A 14,527-nucleotide genomic window follows, 5' to 3' on the forward strand; every position below is an offset into this window, starting at 1 on the left:
GTGATTTCTGATCCAGTTTTCTATCACAATCTGCCTATTTGCCTCAAACATCACACACACTAGCTTCTTTTCTAATTCTTGTGCTCACCAAGCATAGTCTTATCTGATAGTCTTTGCATTTACTAATTCCTGGGTCTGGAACACTCTTCCCCGAGCTGTTCCTATGATTCACTCACTTTTTTCATACAGGGCTCTGCTTAAATATTACCTGCTCAATAGCCTTCCCTGGACACACTCTATAAAAGAGTACTACCCATCACTTTCTTTCTTTTTTTTTGGGGGGGGGGTTTAGAATATTAAACATTTTAATACAGTTTAAATCAGTGTGCCAGGTCCATTTCATCTCCTTCACTGCCAAATCTGAGGGCAGGCACTGTTTCAGTTTCTCTGCCTTCCCTTTGTCTGTGATGACCAAGGTATAAAGGTATCTGAAGTTTTTTGTTTAAACATTTTAAGCCTTACTGAAGTAAAGTTGAGAAATAAAATTATAAGAGATTTAAAGTATACAACAGGATGATTTGATATACATATACATTGTGAAAGGATTCCCTCTGTTGAGTTAATTAATTAACATATGTATCACCTTACATATTTACCTTCCTTTTTTTTCTTTTGGTGAGAACCTGTAAGTTGCTCTTAGAAAGTTTCAATTATACAATACAATGTTATCAACTACATTAGATACTCAGACCTTATTCATTTTACAACTGAAAGTTTGTACCCTTTTATCAACTTTTCCCTATTTCCTCCTCTAGCCCCGGCCCCTGACAACCATTTTTGTACTCTCTTCTACTATGACTTCAGGTTTTGTTTTGTTTGTTCTGTTTTGTTTTGTTTTAGATTCAATATGTAAGTGATACCATGCAGTATAGTATTTACCTTTCTCTCTCTGGCTTACTTCACTTAGTATAATGAACCTCCAGGTTCATCCATGTTGTACTAAATGGTAGGATTTTCCTCCTTTTTTAAGGTGAAATAATATTCCATCATATATATTTATGCCATATTTTCTTGATCTAATCATTCATTGAACTATCCATCATTTTCTTTTCTCTTTCTTGGCTCTATTTATGTTTATTGTACTTATTACTATTTGATATCTTATTACATATTTGTTTTCTTCTTATCTTCCCCCCTCACCACTGAAATGTAAACTCCATGACAACAGGAACTTTTTCTGCCTTATGTACTGCTGTATCCCTAGTGCACAGAACATAGTAAGTGCTCAAAAATATTTGCTGAGTGAAAATGCTCCTCCTAGAGGGCCAGAGCAATAGGGTGGGGATAGATAACAGGGATTGGTAAAGAGAGGATTTATCTGTGATTTTCTCTTGACTAGTGTCTGCCCTGGGCTATCTAAATGCATGTCTCTTTTAAAAGACATTTACTTTCCAGATTGGAGGTTAAAAAACTTTAAAACCTCAGGGGCCAGGCAGATAGTAAACTTTTTTTTTTAAGATGTTGGATCTTAGAGAAAAAAAAAAACACAGGATAGAGAAAACATGCCTCACTTTAAAGGACAGTCACTATTATTTTCTAGTAGATTATGCCATGTTTGCTGAAATGTAAACTCAAGGATAAGAGAATTTCTGAGTTTTCAAGTGAAGCTGAGTGACTAGGTATGAAATCTTTTGAGTTTTAAATATTGGTGTCCATTGTTTGGAAACATGTGGAACAACAAAACCTTTTAGGGAGTCATGTTATACCAGTGTGCACTCCCTGTTTTAGGTAGCGGCTAAATTTTTTCACTGTGCTTTGCAAAAGGATGAAGTTCATCTTCTCTTATTCTATTTTCCTTAGGAGCTCTCAACAATATGGTAGAGCTCCAGAAAAGAGGGAGAAGCCCTATGGCCCTGCTCCAACCTTTTTTATCAGACTGAGCTCTGGCTTGTCTTGCAAAACTTAAGATGTTTCCTTTGGAGTTAAACATTTCAGGTTTTATCACAGCATAGCCTGGCCTCAGTGGCTGCAGTGTTTTCACCCAGAATATGAATATGATGTTTGTTAATGGAACAACAACTTACTGATGAGCTATGAGTCAAATATTGAAAAAGCCCTAAGTGATAATAATGAAGAAGCATTTGATGAATCCTTACTGTGAAAAGGCCTTTCGTAAAATGAAAACTCGTGTCTAATATATCCAATTAACAGGGTCAGGCTTTCTCAGAGCAAGACATCCTTACCTATGCGTCTTTTACCTGCACCTACCACTTTCTCACTCTCTGATGAACTACTATCAACAATTATAAGTAAGATATCAGTAAGTAGTCTAGTGTGTGTGTGTGTGTGTGTGTGTGTGTGTGTGTACCATGACTGAATTTATGCTAAGGAAATTCTGGTAATTGTTTCTTCTCTGCACATACTGCCTTTCCTACAAACCGGAACATATCACTGAATCCCTCTCTTCTCATTCCCGGTGCTACTGCCCCACCCTGAACCCCCAACCTGTAAAGAAACCCTCAGGTGGGATCTCCTAACCTGCTTCCCAACTTATGACCTAGCTCAAAACATTTCCAGTCTTCCCTCTCTACTCCCTTGACTTCAGCTGCTATTTGTCTCACTCTATGATGCTGATCTTCAGGTTCAAAGTGAAGAAACCGTTGGGTTCAAACTAAGAAGGTTAAAAAGAACTACACTTGTACTTTGAGTGCCTACAAAAAGCTATAATCCCATAAATATTTGCTGTTACGGCTATCACTGTATTTGTGATGTGTATATAAGTCACAGTCTAAATAAAATGGCTTTCACCTTCTCAGGAAATGTCTCTAGAAGCACAGATCCTGCTGAGATGGAAAATGGCAGTTGAAAACAGAAGACAAAAGAAAAACCAAGCATCATCTTGGTGATGGCCATTCTGCCCTCTGATTATAGGATGCATGTTTCCTTTTTAATGGCTCTTCCTGGGTTGAATGAAAGAATACTGGTTGAGTCTCAGAGACTTGGTGCACAGTTTTAAACATAAACAGCCATCATTAGGTAATATCTTTCAAAGACATTTTTATAAAATGGACCCCCAAACCACAAAAGTACTTTTCACACCATGGTTTTCTTCCATAAATGTACTGCTGAAAAATGTGCCTACTACTTGAGAGCACAAATTGTTCCTACTGCTGAAGTTTCCATCTACCTAATAACAAGTCCACTTTGTATATAACATAGAAATTGCTGAAAAAATTCCCATTTGGTGACTTTTAAAACAGTTGAAATCTATTCTGACCAGACACACACACACACACACACACACACACATACACACACACCACACACACACAGAGGCAGAGAAGAGACAGAGAGATATGGAAAGAGAAAGAGTCCAAAATATTTACAACATAAAATGAACATTTTACAGCAGGAAAAAAATGTTACATCAAGTCAATCAATGTCCTAAGATGAAAGAAAAGTCAGTTTCCTGAGTAACAAAAAAATCATATTGATCTGTCCATTTAACACTGGTTGTTAAGAATGCACAACTTATGTAAGATGGTGGGAAAATCAGCAAAGATTTTGATATTTGTAGCCCCACACAGGTCTCATAAGCAAGCCTGCCTTACCAACCTTATAGAGGCAGGCAATGGCTCCTGGGGAGCTACATATAGAGGGCAGGAGGCAGAGCTAATGTGTGGTAGGATTTTTTTACCTGAAATTTTGGGGCTTAATTTTCAAAATGACTACCTCTTGCAGCAGGCAGGACAGAGATAGATTCCAATTCCCTATCCGTACTCATTATGGTTCCCCTCATAATAATCCTTATTAACATATTTTGTCTCTCACAGCAGCCCCACTCCCTTCCCTTTTCCATCATTACTTCATCTCCTTACTGAAAAAGAGTGACATTTATTTATGCTTCTTATATTTTCACTCAGTAACTTTCCTGGTGGGCCATACTGTCTCTGTCTTCCACTATCTCTTCTTTCCCTCCACTTCCTTTCCAAGACCAAATTCCCTCTCCCCCCATGAAACCTAAAACTTTTCTTCATATTCTGGACTCTAGGGAGCCCCTCTTTCCTCTCTGATACAGCTATAGGATTCTTCAGTACCCTTCAGTGAAGTGCCAGAGATATACTCAGTCCTTTCATGCTGCCTGGTGAATTGTATTTCAGGTTATTTCCTTGAAATTAAAAGGGCATAAGAAACCAAAATTCACTGTAAGTCACATGTTCTCATGAAGCACTACTAACAACTCTATAGAGCAAAAGGGAAAAGGCTTTCCTTTGTCAATTTCCAGGATGAAGCTTATAAAACTGTGATGGAATAAAAAGTCTTGAATTTGAAATTAGGATATCTGGGCTCAAGTCTGATCTTGGCCAATTCTTAGGTGTATGACCTTGAGTAAGTGAATTAAACTACCAAGTGTCATATTCTTCATCTATAAATTTTTCCTAAAGGATTCTTGCCCCAAAAAGTTAACTTAGAGAATAGATTAATTGACTGGTTAAAAATTTTATTTATAATATATATTACTTGTAGTATCTGTTATATATATATATATATATATATATATATATATATACACACACACACATATATATGTATATGTAGTATTTATTATATACATATATACACATATATACATATGTATACATACATATATACATATATATACATATATATGTATATGTAGTAGCTATTATATATATATATATATATATGTTTATTTTTTCCTTAATCTTAATCTTCATATTGAGCCTGTTTAATTTCTTTTTTTTCCTCTTTTTTAATGTTTATTTATTTTTGAGAGAGAGACAGAGTGCGAGTGGGGCAGGGGTAGAGAGAGAGGGAGACACAGAATCCAAAGCAGGCTCCGGGCTCTGAGCTGTCAGCACAGAGCCCGATGCAGGTCTCGAACTCATGAACCATGAGATCATGACCTGAGCCAAGGTTGGACGCTTAACCGACTAAGCCACCCAGGTGCCCCCTGACTAATTTATTTTAAGCAATAAGCCTATATAGAAACAAAGGACATCCCCAGGGCAAGGCTGACAACCTGGTTGTCAAGGGATCTTCAGGAGTGGCTGTCTGTCATGGTCAGAAGTTTGATTTTGACAGTGTTCCAGAATTAACCCATCCAGGGATGCTGATTGCTGTCAACCAAACTCATAAACAATTCGTGTGCAAACTAGAATGTCACTGTCTTTTCCAGTATCTAGTAACATAGTAAGCAGAATTGGTAATAAAAAAAAGTCACTTGGTAATTACAGATTTAGATCGGGGGAGGTTAGCTAATCTTTTAGGCAAATTTATCTATATTATGTTAAGACCAATGAATGTCCCTTTTCCATAGGGAAAAATATGTCTCTGGTCTGCTGTCTTTCAGATTCAGCATTTCTCCTCTAGGCATTGATGAATTAACATTCTAAATTCTCCTCTGACTTCCCATATCTCTAAATTTCATGGTACTATCCCCTCTTTTTATGATACACCTTACATTTGTTAATATCACTAACTAAGCTACAGGTAAGTCACTATTTCCTGAGTCTGGGATATATGATGTCTCCTCCCATTATGTGTTGATTTAATTGTTCTAGCTATTAGAGTTCTAAAAGTCCCCCACTCAAGCAGCCGAGGGCTACTATCAGGTAGCCTACTGTTGGCTGAGTAGTCCAAGTTATTAGCCTGGATTTCTCATTCTCTTTTAGCCCCACTGGGCATATTATATCATATACATATTATGGTCATTAATTCAAATAAGTAGTGGAAATGGATAAACTGATTTCCCCAGGTTATCTTCTATTGGATTATGTTCTTAGGGTTAAATGAAACAATTAAATCTTGCCAGATCATTCAATTTTATTTGATTTTGAGAATAATTTTATGGCGATGTTCTCATGTAGAAGAATATAGGGCCTGTGGCTTGGGAAGTACTAGATGGTAATCTTTCTAAATCAATAAGGTAATTTAACAGAAACAACAAAATATTGGCCCTAGACCTAGAAAAAGGCAGTTCTAACAGTTCCGTGAAATACACTTAAAACAGAAATATATATGTGAGATCTAGATGTGTTCAAAAAAAATTGGGAGCGACTATTCCTTTTCAGATAGACTCGTCACTTTCAACACTAAAATTACTCAAATCTTTAGAAAAGAGTTAATTTTATGAAATTTGACTTACACATATCTGTCAAGAACAAAGCTACATACTGTATTAAGCAAGAATCTTTTGGAAAAAAAACAGAATGGGCTGTACATCTTACAGACTAGAAATATGGAAAGACCCCAAATGTTGCTGATTTAATTACCATTTCCTGTTTACTCTGTTGGTTCCAGATTTAATCTACAAAATTGAACTTGCAGGAGGCCTGGGAGCAATCTTCCTTCTCCTTGTACTGCTTGTGATCATCTACAAATGCTACAATATTGAATTAATGCTCTTCTACCAACAGCATTTTGGAGGTGATGAAACTACCAATGGTAAGCTCTCTCCTATTGTTCAAACTCTAAAAGGCATGGATTTATGATTATGTAAGACAATATCACTATTCTTAGGAGATATGTGATGAAATATTTAGAGTTACAGGGCTATGACTAAGGCAAGTTACCCCTCAAATAGTTTAGAAAAAAAATATGTATTTATCAAGAAAGAGAGCAAAGGGGAGAAAATATTAACAAATGGTGAATCTGGGTAAAGAATATATTGATGTTCTTTGAAACTATTTTATTTTTGTAATTTTTCTATATGTTTGACATTATTTACAAATTAACAGTTTAACAAGGAGATATTAGTTGATCAGGAGCTAAAACAATTGCTGTCAAAACCCTTCCACTTACTAAGAAATAAATTAAGAATAAATTCCATTATTTTCCTCCATAAAATTCAAATGCAGGTACAGATCATTTTTAGCCATTCCTGGCATTGAAAAAACAAATCATTTAGGAAACAGATTAAAAGCTATGGATGTTATCTTTTTAAAACTCACAGTGCATCTGGACATACATATTTTTGATGATTATAGAACCATTCTCACAGAGGACCTCAATGGATATAAGTTCAGAATGTAGCTTATAATTTTATGTTTGCTATCTATGTCCTTTGGAAATCTTATGAATTAAATAGCAATAAAGCATTGTATTGAGCTTTGAAAATGATTTAATTTTTCAAGAGAATAAATTACCATATTTCAAGTCAATACCAATAAGAAATCATGACATGTCACTCCTTATGCATAAAGCCCTCACCCATGAAATACTGTAAGTCTTGGAAATATGTGTGTGGAATCCTTAAGTAAGCCAAGATTAAAAAGAAGTCCATTTGTAAGTCATTAAAAAGGAAGGTTAAATTTTAGTTTTCATTATGTTGAAATAATGAAGGTTAGAAGTTTTATTTTGCTAAGATCATGGTCTTACCTCAGAGGAGAAGGGCTCATAATTTTGTTTATCTTTATAGTGATAAAAGAAGGGCAGAGTGGTAACTGTAAAAAGGAATTTTTTTTGAGGAATCTTTGATTTCGGTCCTATGGTTTCTATTATGTAAATAATATGAGTGGCTTTTAATTGACTATGTTTTCATAGTAAATTAGAGAAATGCTGTTTGATGCGTACATATGCATGCTCTTTATCAAAGGAGTGCGTTTACCTATCATAGCAGCCCATTTAGAAGTGTTACAGACCCTGGGGCGCCTGGGTGGCGCAGTCGGTTAAGCGTCCGACTTCAGCCAGGTCACGATCTCGCGGTCCGTGAGTTCGAGCCCCGCGTCAGGCTCTGGGCTGATGGCTCGGAGCCTGGAGCCTGTTTCCGATTCTGTGTCTCCCTCTCTCTCTGCCCCTCCCCCGTTCATGCTCTGTCTCTCTCTGTCCCAAAAATAAATAAAAATCGTTGAAAAAAAAATTATAAAAAAAAAAAAAAAAAAGAAGTGTTACAGACCCTTATTCAGACATAGTTTCAAAGTGAGAGATTAGGGCCTGTTGCAACCATAATTATATGCTCCAACAATATAAATGAAAATGTGGTCAATTATACTAAGTTTCTATATACAACAATTAGTATAGAAAAATATTACTTCTTACCTGCCCACATAAAATAACTAGATGAATTGTGCTACTAAGGAAAAAGTCACCGGTTCCCAGGTGCCAACAAGGGGCTATAGTATCTAACTGGGAATGTAAAAGATGCATTGTCTATATGAAAGAACATGAAAGGGAGGCTCCTGTGATTAACTTGTTTTGAGTCATGATTATAAGCAATTTGTCAATACTCTGTAAGTGATGATACAATTTATTAAGTTAATCTGCAGTAATTAATTATTTTCATCACCCATACTCAATAATCCAGATTAACTGATCAGCTGTAGTACATATTTGTAAGATTAAATTGATACTAGCATCATAGGACATTTTCAGGGATAAAATATTCCATTTTGTGTCTATATCTCCAATGTGGCCCATGTGGTCAAAGATAACAAATAATCTAGAGCATTTCTGTTAGAGAATTGTGTATCGATTCCAAATCAATTGTTTTTGGGGAAAAAATGGAATGTGGGGGGAGGGGATTTCAAGAGTTTTCATTAGGAAGGGCAACACAAATATTTTATAGTCCTACATGGAAACTTAGACCTGAAATACACAACCTGTACTAGCTGAATGGAATACTAAAACGTCAACAGGTATGTGGTAAGGATGAATAAATGAATATTAAAGCTCTTTTAGAAATACTCGGTTTCATGATGCCAAATATCAGCTAGATAACCTCTGAATTTTTCATTTCTTTATTTAATATTCTGACATTTTATGGACACAACTTAGTTTTACCCATATACTTTTTCTCATGTTTTCTCTTTGATTCATTTTCTGAAAGTTCTTTAAAACTGCCTTATTTTTATAAAATAAAATCAATCCAACAAACTTTTACTTCTTAGCCATTTTTTATAAAATTCATTTCATTTTAATCTACCAAACAATGACTGCTTCACTTATTTGACCTTTGAGTTGTTCAGTCATTAAATATTTAGTAAGTATTTACTATGTGGCAGGCATTATTTATGATATATTTACTTATATTCTTCATCTGGATCAATACACATAGTATAGTAGGCACTAGGGATATAATAATCAACAAAGTTACACAGTCTTTGCACTTTAGAAGCTAAAGATTTAGCACTGTGTTTAGCATAGCCCCAGAATTACTGGATTATAAACAGGAATGGCCTCCTGGTGGTGAACAGGATTAAAATTTAAAAACAGGGAAGGACAGGTATGACAACAGGAAAATTCTTCCAGTTTGGTTCCCTTTCTCATAACTTCTCTCTTCATTAGAAACAACATACCTATGGTGATCACTGTGCAAGCCCTCTTTCTTATAATGCTCTGCCATCTGCATTGTTCTCTATTTCCTGGTTCCTTAGATGAGTTTAGTCAACATGATTTAACACAAGGAAGGTTCATTAGCCTTGCCTAGCAAAGTGGTGTTGTGGAATTGCCATTCAGTTTTAAAACAATTTTCAGGCCTTCCTGTTAACCTTATTTGCATCATGTTGTTGATTTTGCTCTTCCATCTTGCTCTCTCTGTGATCAACAGCTGTGGCTATTCATGAGGTTTTCTTGGCTGTCTACATAATACTGAAGTGCATTTTTTGTAAACTGTGGCATCTGCATCACTGCTTGCTCACTAGCTGGCATTCTAGAGCTTCTGGGACATCTGACATGGTGGCTTTGACAGCACTCTTCCTGTTCTGTCCAGCCACCATAAGCTCTTTATCTTTAGCTCATCTTAAAGGGACATGACTAGAATCAGAAACAACAACTTTCCAAAGAATGATATGCTTCTAGAATGTTAGGTAAAATTTATTATCCAGACATTGTAGGTGTTAACACACATCAAAGACATCCATGTTTTTTGTCATAACTTGATTTGGGATATGCAAATATAGTAACATTTTTCTAGAAGAAAGTCTGTAGCATCACCAATATTAGGGTATAGGTGAAGCGAGTAAGGATGAGAAATATGTGAGTTTAGGCATGGCTGGAGGGCAAATAGTCTTAATCAGGATAAGAAATGAAGGCATGAGTCTAATGGCCTGGTCAGATGGATCAAAGACTCAGGTAGTCATTGCAGATGTCTAGCTCATAGTATATGCTCAACAAATCATTGTTGAATGAATCGATAAGTAGTTGAATTTAGGGAGGTTTGTGAAGTAGAAAAGTTATCTAAGTCAGAGGAAACCAGGATGTAGTCTGACATTATGGAGTTTGAGGAAGCAGCACCATCCATTAAGAACAATGAAATACATTCTGTTCATAGGAATGGATCTGTTTGTCCTTTGGCCTCTTTTATTCTTCCAGCTGTGTATCATCAGCAGCTCTAAGTCCCAGGTGAGTAATTATAGCTGGAGAAAGTCAAGGGCTTGCAGGTGCATCCTGAGCTTGATTGGAACAGGGGCAGAGGTGCTGAGATTACCAGGAGGTTCTTACATTAGCATTGCTTATGAACATTCTCACTTCCAAGTGGTGTTTTATGCATAAGAGTGGAATGTGTCCCATTTGTAAGCCAAATGATCTCAACTATCCAGTGCAGTCCTTCATGTGCATCTGCTTCTCGGCAATCAAGTAACCCAACCAAGGTTTACGGAAGCCTTTTCCAGCCAGAGGACATGCTAAAGAAAAGTCTTTTGGCTTCAGGCACCATCATAACATAAATAACCAGAGTTCCTTTCATGAGGGGGTGGTGAAGATTGGAACCTTACTAGAATTAGAACAATATAATCCTGCCTCAAATGTCTCTAAATAGGGGGTTCCACCTACTTCTACCCTAGGGTATTTATATCTCTTTATATGCCTATCATTTAGTAGGTAGAACTAAATCATTAATGGTATAGATGAGTGGCTGCTTCATTCTGTAAATTACCTTTTAGTCAGTTTTACCTATATTCTAATCAGGTCTGCTTTAATGGAAAATATCGATGTGTTTAGAAACAAATCCTAAAATGTTTTCCCATCATTTAAAATTATTATTTGCAAGTAACTAGGTTTAATAAATACTAACAGTTTCATTTAAGTCTATTCTCACTACATTAACTTTTAAAAATAATTTTCTATAAATGAGGGAATTTTGAAAGCCACTGTAACTTTTCCAATGTGGCTTTTCTAAAATCAATGGGGACTAATAGCTTGAGTAGCTATATTCATTAATAATTTTTAGGAAAAATATTTAAACATTTTACATATTCTCTTTGAAGAGGCTGGCTCTGAGCCAATACAGCAAAGGAGGAAAAAATACTTTCTCAAAGCAAAATGAACTCCCTGACTAAAAGTGTGAAGGGAAAACCTAATTTGGCAATACTGGAAGGATGTATATTTTGAAACAAAGGCTTCTTTTGGAAGCTTGTGTCAAATTATTTGGCCATGGATTGAACAAGAGTAACAGACAATACACTTGTATAAAACCCAGCTGCTGTCTCTAATATTTGGTGATAAACTGCTTTTTGTATATGAAGATGATGATACTAACCAACTGGAAGTATGGCATGTGTTGTGAGTAGTGTCTCCAGGAGTGAGGCTGGATTATTTTGATCTTCCACACTCTAGGGCCCAGCCCCTCTTGGATCTCTTGCACATATTTGTGCAAATGAGGTATAGTCTGTGACCAAGTAACAGAGCCAATCCAGCTGGCACAGACAAAGTTCAAATCCATGACTTTGGTCTATTTAGTCCTGCATTCAGACACACTGAGCTAATCACTCACACATCACTGAATATCACAATATGTATAGTCACCAAAAGTCACAAATAATTCTCTCTTATTCTTCCTGACTATAGGTTTCCCATTACATATCAGTTTCAGTTCATATCACATGACTATGTTATGTTGAAATGTGCTAGATTTCTTACAATATGGCATGTGGCTTATTTTTTCTAATTATTAATGACAGTCACTAATTATAGGGCTTATTCTAGACTGTTAGTGGTTATAGAATTTTAGTACTTAAAGAGAACCTGCTAATACATAAAACCCACTTGTTCTTCATATTTAAGACAACAAGGAATATGATGCCTATCTGTCTTACACAAAAGTGGACCAAGATACTTTAGACTGTGACAATCCTGAAGAAGAACAGTTTGCTCTTGAAATACTGCCAGATGTCCTGGAAAAACACTATGGATATAAACTCTTCATCCCAGAAAGGGACCTGATTCCAAGTGGAAGTAAGTACTTTCAAGTACTTGAAACTTTCAAGTTTTGTATTTAAAAAGCTTTGTGTCTTTTATGAAGTTATATGGAAGCTTCAAATGTCAGAGCCAAATATTTAGATAGTTGTTCTCACAGGAGATTTTATTAAATTCAAAAGTGTTCTGATATTCTACCACCCAAAATTTTTAAAAGGCACTCTCAGTTACATTTTAGGCATGGTTTTTAAATTGTGCTTTAATGGTATATTTTTTTATTATATTGCCTTAGTGTTGTGAGAAAATGATGATCCTTAAAAAAATCTCCAAAATTTAAAGTCTTTTCAAAGCATTACAGTTCCAAAGCTGATCTCCTGTCATTGTGCTTCTACTTATACCTACATTCATTGCTACTAATAACTGAATTTATGTGTTGTTACTCATTTCCAGATTTATAGAAAAAAAATCCACATAAAAAAGATATGTGAGTCCATTGGGTATAGCACTTCCACCGTGTATTCAAATTATTTTAAAGAAGTTCTGGACTATGTGGGCTTGAATGCTACTTTTATATCATGCTACATATTGAAAGCTATATTTGAGCTTTTAGAATAAATTCAGGTTCAAGTAAAAATATATATTTAGTTCCTGTTAATGTTCAGAGTGTTGTACAGGCTAAACTGTAAGGGGAATACAGAAAAGCCAAAAATATGTTCCTTGCCCTCGAAGAGCTTAAAATGCCATTGAAGGAAAATAAAAGTGCTAGAATTCATTTGTGTATGAGTCTATATTAATATCCTTGAGAGGGGGGAGATTAAAATGTGACTACAAATCAGAATATGGTGGGGCGCCTGGGTGGCGCAGTCGGTTAAGCGTCCGACTTCAGCCAGGTCACGATCTCACGGTCCGTGAGTTCGAGCCCCGCGTCAGGCTCTGGGCTGATGGCTCGGAGCCTGGAGCCTGTTTCTGATTCTGTGTCTCCCTCTCTCTCTGCCCCTCCCCCGTTCATGCTCTGTCTCTCTCTGTCCCAAAAATAAAAATAAAAAAAAAAAAATCAGAATATGGTAACTTTTACACATGTAATAACAAAATTAAAAAGCTTGCATTTTCCTTCACAGTATGTAAAATATCTTGACATAATTTCATTTCACCTTTACAATAACACTATGTGGAGAGAGAGCAGGTACTATTATCCTCATCTCGCAGATGAGAAAATAAGTTAAAGAAATCCAAGATCAGATAGCTGGCAAATGATAGAGCTGGGATTTGAACCTAAATCTGTTTGACTTTGGTTCTCACTCCGCTAGATCATGCTATTCCTCAATAACATTTATTCAGATTATCAGCAGTCCACCAAGGACACTAAACTGACAGGAGACAATTGAGTTTTGGTTGTTTATCTCTTTTCTCAGAATGCATATATGTCTGTTTCTGTGTGTACATGAATATGCACACTTACATGTGCATAGAAAGGAAGAAAGACAACATTTATTGTTCCATTACTTCCCTGAACCACAAATGTAATAATTCTCCAAACTCTTTCCCATGATCTTCCACTCTTTTCTTTCTGTAATTCTCTTCATCTTCATGACTTGAGATACCACTTCCGTATTGACTGAACCCCAAGGAACCTGCTGATACCTCTGAGTCATTTTTATTCTTCTGTATCTCTCTCCCAAATCCAGTGTCCATTGATCTTTTCCATTCTCAGCTCTGCTATTCTAGTATAGGCCCTAATCACCTCATTACTACAATGTTGTTTACTCTCTGCCTTCCCTATTTTTCCTCTCATCCATTTCCACTAATAGGTATAAATCCTTGATCATGTCACTCCCACATTCAACGTTAAATTGTTCACCATTTCCTATAGGATAAAATCCATAACCCTTAGCTAAACACTTCCATAGTCTGGTGCTAGCCCAGATTGGTCTCCTAAACTTGTCTCTTACCATTACCCCTACTTATACCTTTCACTATACCCAAACTGTGCTTTTGATATACATTGTGTGTCCCTTTAATGCTTTTGTTCATGTTAGTCTTTTATACCTTTACAAATTCTATTTACTCTTCTCCATATCACTGTCTCTGTGAAATGTCCATAATAATGTCTCCAGCCTTAGGGTTCACCATGCATAGTCCCTTGTTGACCTATACATTTTTTACTCCTGTGATACTGTACGTTCTTTTATTATTTTATATATTTGTCCATCTATTTATATCTTATCTAGTCAGCAAGATTGTAAGTTCCATGAAGGCAGGGAGTGTATTTCATTTATCCTCATATTCCTGTCATCATCTATCAGAAAAATTTGAGCTCATTGGATGCTTCATAGATGCTTTTTGATTTTGTTTGGACAGTGTTTAAGACAGGAGGAAACAATGAGACTAAAATAAGCAAGGGTTTAAATTTTTATATGACAGTATCTAAAAGGCG

At 35.9% G+C, this 14,527-nt stretch overlaps 1 protein-coding gene across 1 annotated transcript in view; it reads left to right on the forward strand.

Moving 5' to 3' along the window:
- Nucleotides 1-14,527, forward strand: part of IL1RAPL2 (interleukin 1 receptor accessory protein like 2) — a 1,151,998-nt gene that overhangs the window by 1,123,530 nt on the left and 13,941 nt on the right. The window contains exons 9-10 of the mRNA XM_058713967.1: nt 6,265-6,408; nt 11,962-12,132. Of these exons, the coding sequence (XP_058569950.1) occupies nt 6,265-6,408; nt 11,962-12,132 (315 nt within the window). The remainder of the gene's footprint in view (nt 1-6,264; nt 6,409-11,961; nt 12,133-14,527) is intronic.

The sequence above is a fragment of the Neofelis nebulosa genome, chromosome X (assembly GCF_028018385.1).
Source record: "Neofelis nebulosa isolate mNeoNeb1 chromosome X, mNeoNeb1.pri, whole genome shotgun sequence".
Classification (NCBI taxonomy): domain Eukaryota; kingdom Metazoa; phylum Chordata; class Mammalia; order Carnivora; family Felidae; genus Neofelis; species Neofelis nebulosa.